The 7,448-nt window shown below is 42.8% G+C and overlaps 1 protein-coding gene across 1 annotated transcript; it reads left to right on the top strand.

The window, feature by feature from the left end:
- The first annotated feature begins 341 nt into the window (after positions 1 to 341).
- ZNF584 (zinc finger protein 584) lies at positions 342 to 6,429 on the top strand. The gene is made up of 5 exons (XM_023516381.1): positions 342 to 359; positions 1,076 to 1,202; positions 4,900 to 4,968; positions 5,241 to 5,303; positions 6,386 to 6,429. Exons 1-5 carry the CDS (start codon positions 342 to 344, stop codon positions 6,427 to 6,429), a joined length of 321 nt encoding a protein of 106 aa, XP_023372149.1.
- Positions 6,430 to 7,448: the final 1,019 nt, after the last annotated feature.

Genomic DNA, 7,448 nt, shown 5'->3' with positions numbered 1-7,448 from the left:
GCGTCCTGCGCGGCGTCCTTGCCCTGCAGTTGCGGGGCTGCTCTTAGTGCTTCTTGCCGGGTGACTTCCCTGGGGTGTCTCGGCCAAGGTGAAGGGCAGGCACCCTCTCCGCTCTCAGCACGCACCGTGGTCTCACCGGCGGATCATCCCCTTCCTGAGACTTGGTGTCGCTCACAAGGACCTGGCCTCCGTACCCGGCCGCCCTCCCGCTTGTCCCGGAGGAGCCCCCCAGTTCCTGGGCGCGTCGCTTCTCGACTCAGAAGAGCTACCTCAGAGCCTGCAGTTGCCAGGGCTGGTGGAGACGTGTTTCGGCGCACTCGCCGTCTAGTCCACAGGTGCCCATGGCCGAGGAAGCGCAGGTGAGTGGAGGGTAGCCCTGTAGGAGCGAGGAAGGCCGTGTCAGGTGAGGGGACAGGCAGAGGTAGAGGAAAGCTGGGAGTCTCGGAGATCTCGGTGTGGTTCCGGGCCGCAAAGGAATAGGTCCAGGTCGGGAGGACTTCATTGCAGGACTAGGGGACGGCCATGGCAGTGGGGATCCTTGGAGATGCGGGTCAAGACTGGGATAGGATGGGATTGTGGCTGTTGTGCGAGGCACTCTGGAGACACCATGTGCAGAACTGCGTGTGCGGAGACCAGGGAATTAATTGCCTATAGGGTGAACTAGTGAGGCTGTGCCTGGGGGTGTAAAGCATGCTGCCGTACAGTTGTGTTCCTGGAGGGCAGAAAGGCAAACTGGAGAGACCTAGGACCAGGTACTTGGGTCCTAAGGAAGAATGGCACTAGCCTGGTCACTAGCCTGTTGTTGCTGTGGGCTGGACACAGTGTCCAGTAGTAACACTGGAGGCACCAATGACCCCAGAAGCTCTGGTAGGCCTCTGAAGTAGGACTCCTGGAAGAAGAGTGGTATAAGGGAATGTGTAAGGTTTGGGGCTCATAGGGAAAGATAATGTAAGTGGGAGATGTGACAGCATCCTGAGGCACAGGTCAAAGGCCTGGATGGGTCCATCTTTCCATATTTTGGTTGTTTTTTCTGCCCACCATTGACCCTAAGGCTCAGTTGAACCCATCATTTCAGGGCCTGGTGATGTTTGAGGATGTGGCTGTGTATTTCTCCCGGGAGGAGTGGGGGCTCCTTAATGTGACCCAGAAGAGCCTATACCATGATGTGATGCTGGAGAACTTTGCACTCATTAGCTCCCTGGGTAAGTCTCACATTTCCTCAGCACACGACCCACTTCTGCCTTTCCCCATAGGAAGTTCTGTCTATACCAAAGCTAGACTAGAAATGCTCTTCCTTCCCAGTTTTCATATCGTAAGTGTTGTGGGTGCCGGACTGGACTGTGTGCACTTTCCTTGCCTCTCTCTGAGCAGCCCAGTTAGCAGACTCAAAACCTGTTGCTCTACGACCTAGTGTAGCAGGGTTTGGGAGTGAGATATTTCACAGTTTGCTTATCAAATCCCAAACAGCTCTGCCTGTGTCTGTCCCTGTTACTCTTGAAGACATGGTCCCTCCAGGTTTCTCTTTCTTTCTCCAAAAGAAATTTTATAGAGCCCTCCCTGAGCTTGAGCCATGAATTTGAATCAATAGATCAGTTTGGGAAGAATTACCATCTTCTTATTGAGTCTTAGATCAATGAACATGGAACATCTTTTCATTTACTTAGCACATTAATTTTTTTTTTTTTTTTTGAGACAGTGTCTTGTTACCAGGCTACAGTACAATGTTATCATCCTTAGCTCACTGCAGCCTCAAACACATGGTCTCAAGAGATCCTTCTGATTGAACCTCCTGAGTAGCTAGAACTACAGGTGTTTGCCACCACATCTTGCTATTTTTTGTAGAGACAGGGTCTTCCTATGTTACTGAAGCCAGTATTGAACTCCTGGCCTCCCAAAGTACTGGAATTACAGACAAGAGTTACCATGCCCAACCAGCTCTTTAATATTTTTCAGCAATGTTTTATATTTTCAGTGTACAAAGTGTACATGCCTTTTGTTAAATTTATTCCTGAGTATTTTATTCTTTTTGATGCTATTTACATGAATTTTTTTTTCTTAATTTTACTTTGGATTATTCATTGTTAGTTGTAGAAATATAATTTTTTTTGTCTGTTTGTTTGGTTTTTTTGTTTTTTTTGAGACAGAGCCTCAAGCTATCCCCCTGGGAAGAGTGCTATGGCATCACAGCTCACAGCAACCTCCAACTCCTAGGCTCAAGCGAATCTCCTGCCTCAGCCTCCCAAGTAGCTGGGACCACAGGTGCCCACCATAGCACCCGGCTATATTTTGGTTGCAGCCATCATTGTTGTTTTGGCGGGCCCAGGCTGGATTTGAACCTGACACCTTAGGTGTATGTGGCTGGCGCCTTAGCCACTTGAGCCACAGACGCCAAGCCTATGATTGTTTTTTTGTATGCTGATCTTTTATCCTACAGTATTGCCAAATTTGTTAGTTCTAATAGTTTTTTAGTAGAGTCTTTGCTATTTTTCATATGTAAGATTATTATGTCATCTGTGAAGAGATAGTTTTACTCCTTACTTTGCATCACTGATCTACCTAGAACCTCCAGTACTTTATTGAACAGAAGTGGTAACAGTAGACATTCTTGTTTTGTGTCTGATCTTGAGGGAAAAGCATTGAGTCTTTTATTATTAAGTTAGATTTTGGTTTTTTGCAGGTGCCCATTTCAGGTGAGGAAGTTCCCTTCTCTTGCTAGTTTGTTGTAGACGTTTATCACGAGAGGTCTTTAGAAGATTTTGCCAAATTTAATGGAATTCTCATGTCTAATGGAATGATCATGTGATTTTTGTCATTTTATTAACATGGTATATTTATGGTAATTGATTTTCATATGTTCAACTTTGTATTACCAGGATAAATTCCCTCTATATTACTTGTAATACTTTTTTTGTTTTGCTAGCTGAATTTCGTTTACTAGCATATTTTTCTAGGATTTTTGCATCTGTATTCATAAGAGCAATTGGTGGCATAGTTTTATTTTCTTATAATGTCTTTAATTTGAGGGTAATATTTTTTCCTTTTTAATTTGAGGGTAATTTTGGCTTTAGTGGTTAAAATGGGAAATGTTCTGTTTTCTGGAAGGGTTTGTAAAGTATTGGTTTTAATTTTTATTTCAGTGCTGTTAGTACAGGCAATCCCCAGGTTATAAGCATCTGACTTACATACAACTCGCTCTAAGAAATGTAGGCTATTATAATAAGTCCCTGAGTTACATCCAACTGATGTACTACTCTCACTTACTAACAGGGGTGTTATAGGTCATAGGTAAATGTACCTCTTCTAACTTACATACAAATGCAGCTTAAGAACAAACCTACAAAACCTATCTCATCCATAACCTGGGTACTCCCTGTATTCACTATTGAAGCCATATGGTCCTATTGTTTTTTTCCCATTAAGATTTGCTCCAATGTTTTTCTTTCTTTTTCAGTTTGTACTAATTTTTTTTTTTTAATTTCAGAATATTATGTAGGCACATATATTTTGGTTACATTGTTTGCTTTTGTGTATTTTAAGTCAAGGTTATAAGTGTGCCCTTCACCCAGAGAGTGTTAGGTGTGAATTTACCCACCCCTTTGTCCATCCTCCCTCTTCCCACCTACTTGAATTACCTTGAGTTTTGCTTCCATACTGATTTGGGAGGGGGGTTCTTTTTTATTTCCTTTTTTAGTGATCCACTGCTAAGATGTGGGAAGGTTTTTTTTAACAATAGCAAAAATCTCTTTGTTTTATATATAGGGAGATTTTCTGTTTCTTCAGCTTTGGTTAGTTTGTGTCTACTTAGGAATTTGTCCATTTTATCTAAATTATTTAATTTATTGTCATAATTGTTCATAGTACTTCCTTATTCTTTTTATTTTTTTAAAGTCACTAGTGACATCCCCTCTTTCATTCCTGTTTGTAGTAAATTGAATCTTCTCTTTTTTCTTGTCAGTTTAGGTAAAGGTTTGTCAATTTTGTTGATGTTTTCAAATAACCAAATGTTGGTTTTGTTTATTCTCTTATTTTTCCAGAATCTTATTTCATTCATTTCTGCTCTAATCTTTATTATGTCCTTCCTTCCTCTAGCTTTGAGTTTAGTTACTTTTCTTTTTCTTGTTCCTTGACACATAAAGTGTCAAGGTAATTGTTTTGAGACCTCTTTAAAACTGGGTATTAATAGCTATAATTTACCCTCTGTGCACTGTATTTTCTGCATCCCATAACTTTTGGTATGCTATATTTTCTTATTCATTCATCTCAAAGTGCTTTGTAATTTTTGTGTGATGTTTTTTTCATTGGCTGGTTATTTAGGAATATTTTCTTTAAATTCCATAAGTTTATGAATTTCCCAAATTTCTTGCTGTTGTTCATTTCTGTCATAAGTCCTTTGTGAACAGAGAACATAGTTTGTACAATTTCAAGCCTTTGAAATCTACTGAAGGTGTTTTATGTCCTACCAAATGGCATATCCTTGAGAATGTTCCACATGTATGTGAGAATGTGAGAAGAACGTATATCCTGCTATTGTTACGTGGCATGTTCTATAGATATCTGTTAGGTTTAGTTGGTTTTCAGTGTTGTTCAAGTCTGCTGTGTCCTTCTTCATTTTCTTTTTAGTGGTTCTATCCATTATTAAAGGTTGGAAATTGAAGTCTTTTACTCTTATTGTTGTATTGTCTATTTGTCATGTTAGTTATGTCAGTTTTTCTTCATAGGTTTTTTTTTGTTTGTCTTTGGTAGTAAAGATAAGATTTATCCTCTTAATAAATTTCTAAGTGTACATAGGAAGTTCATTTTCTTCTACTCAAGTTTCCTTCCTGGTTGCCATGATGACATTGTATAGCAAGATAGGTCAGCTTTATCTTGGTTTAGCCTCTTACTACCTATCACCTCTAGGACTTGCACCTTCAAGATCCCATGTGTCCACCCAACTGGAGGATGGTGAAGAATCCTGGGTTCTGCCGGGTGCAGTGGCTCTCAGTTGTAATCCCAGCACTTGGGAGGCGAGGTGGGTGGATTTTACAGGTTCGAGACCAGCCTGAGCCAGGGTGAGACCTCATCTCTAAAAATAGCCAAGCATTGGTGCTGGGTGCCTATAGTCCCAGCTACTTGGGAGGCTGAGGCAAGAGAATTGCTTAAACCCAGAAGTTTGATGTTGCTGTGAGCTATGATGCCATAGCACTCTACTGAGGGTGACAAAGTGAGACTCTGTCTTAAAATAAAAAAAGAATCCTGAGTTCCCAGCAGGGTGAAAGTGATTCCAGTCAGTAGAATGGAGGCCAAGATAGGTCCTGGTCTTGGTGAGTGGAGCTGGAGGATGCCTTGGTTTCAGCAGTGGCCACACAACATGCTAGGGACCTATGTGCACTGGCATTTTGGCGCCCAGGTCAATGATCATACCTTATTCCCACTTTTCCTCTCCCTTTAGACATTGTGGTCTGTTATCTTTGCCATGACTCTTAGGCTATAGATGACATTGCCCCTTCTCTGTGCCTGCAAAGAGCTTTCCACTGTTGACCACTCTGTAAGTGACTTGACATATGCACATTTTCTTAAATAATACTTGAATACCAGTTAGGCATGCTGGCACACATCTATATACTCTCAGCTACTCGGGAGGCTGAGGTGGGGCAATCACTTGAACCTAGGAGTTTGAGGCTGCAGTGGGCTATGAGGATGCCATTTCACTCCCAACCTGGGTTACAGAGTAAGACTCCCATCTTTTAAAAAGTAAATAAATAGGGTGGTGCCTTTGGCTTAAAGGCGCTGGCCCCATATGCCAGAGGTGGCAGGTTCCAACCCAGCCCTGGCCAAAAACTGCAAAAAAATAAAATAAATAAAAATAAATACTTGAAAACTAGGTAATGCTTAAATAATACTTTAACACCAGCTACTTTTTTTATTTTTTAGAGGTAGGGTCTCACTCTATCACCCCTGCTAGAGTGCAGTGGCATGATCATAGCTCCCTGCAAGTTCATTGCAATCTCAAATTCCTGGCTTAAGTAATCCTTCTGCCTCAGTCTCCTGAATAACTGGGACTATAGGCATGTGCCACAACATCTGGCTAATTTTTGTAGTTTTTGTAGAGATAAGGTCTCATTCTTGCTCAGGTTGGTCTTAAACTTCTGACCCCAAGCAATCCTCTCTCCTTGGCCTCCCAAAGTGCTAGGATTATAGGCTTGAGTCATTGCATCTGGGTGCAGATTCTATTTTGCAATCAGATTTTGCTGGAACTAGACACATGCCTCTTCATGATGCTCAGTTGTCACAAGCAGCCAAGGCCCTGCTAAAACCTGAGTGACCTGGAGACTCCCAACTCTCTTCTCCGCAGTATACTCTGTCTTGTGTCCTCATCTCATTTGAGGTCTTCCCTGTTCTATAGTCTGGTGGAGCACAGGTCTGCTGGGCCAGCCCTTCTTCATCTAGGCCTTTCCCAACAACCTGGCAATTCTTCAAAGTCCTCTCTGGATATGTCTGATGTGCATTGGTAATGAAGATACCTCCTGCCTCCAGGCCAACTCTCAGTAACTGATTCTTCTCTACCTTCAGGTTGTCTGTGTAGAGTAGAGAATGAGAAAACTCCTCCCAAGCAAGTGAAGAGTTACAGAGTCCACGTGTCAGAGAAGCTTTTTATGTGCAGAGAATCTAAAGCTATTCCAGCCACCTTAGACCTTATCCAATACCAGGAAATCCATAATGAGAGGAAGCCAAGCAAGAGCACTGAGGATGGGGCAGCCTTCCCACCCAGATCCAGTCATGGCCAGCAGCAGGGAGTTCATGCTGCACAGAAGCCCTTCAAGTGTAGTGACTGTGGGAAGGTCTTCCTGAAGGCCTTCGCTCTCCTTGACCACCTGATAACTCACTCTGGAGAGAGAACCTTCAGATGCCAAACAGGCAGAAGTGCTTTCAAGGAGAAGTCAACTCATATTAATCACCAAAAAATTCACAGTGGAGAAACATCTCATGTGTGTAATGAGTGTGGGAAGGCCTTCAGTTACCCATCTAAACTGAGGAAGCACCAGAAGGTACACACTGGCATAAAACCTTTCAAGTGTAGTGAGTGTGGGAAACCTTTCAACCGCAAAGATGCACTTGTTCTGCACCAGAGAATTCACACTGGAGAAAGGCCTTATGAGTGCAGCAAATGTGGGAAAGCCTTCAGTGTTCTGTCTACCCTCATTCGGCACCAGAAAGTTCACATTGGAGAAAGGCCCTATGAGTGCACGGAATGTGGGAAGTTCTTTAAATACAATAATAGTTTCATTCTTCACCAGAGAGTTCATACTGGAGAAAGGCCTTTCGAGTGCAAGCAATGTGGAAAAACCTATGTGACTCGCTCTGGCCTCTATCAGCACTGGAAAGTTCACACTGGAGAACGGCCCTATGAGTGTGGTCTGTGTGGGAAAACCTTCACTACCAGGTCCTACCGCAATCGGCACCAACAA

This window comes from Otolemur garnettii, unplaced genomic scaffold, assembly GCF_000181295.1.
Source record: "Otolemur garnettii isolate 467f Iridium unplaced genomic scaffold, OtoGar3 scaffold00091, whole genome shotgun sequence".
Taxonomy (NCBI): domain Eukaryota; kingdom Metazoa; phylum Chordata; class Mammalia; order Primates; family Galagidae; genus Otolemur; species Otolemur garnettii.
Note: the sequence above shows the minus strand (reverse complement) of the source record. Positions and strands in the feature narration are given on the sequence as shown.

Excerpts from the sequence above, each read along its gene's own strand:
- ZNF584 (XM_023516381.1), top strand. Across the intron at positions 4,969-5,240 it reads AGAATCCTGGGTTCTGCCGG|TTCCCAGCAGGGTGAAAGTG; the intron begins GTGCAGTGGCTC and ends AAGAATCCTGAG. Across the intron at positions 5,304-6,385 it reads CAAGATAGGTCCTGGTCTTG|TCTGGTGGAGCACAGGTCTG; the intron begins GTGAGTGGAGCT and ends CCTGTTCTATAG.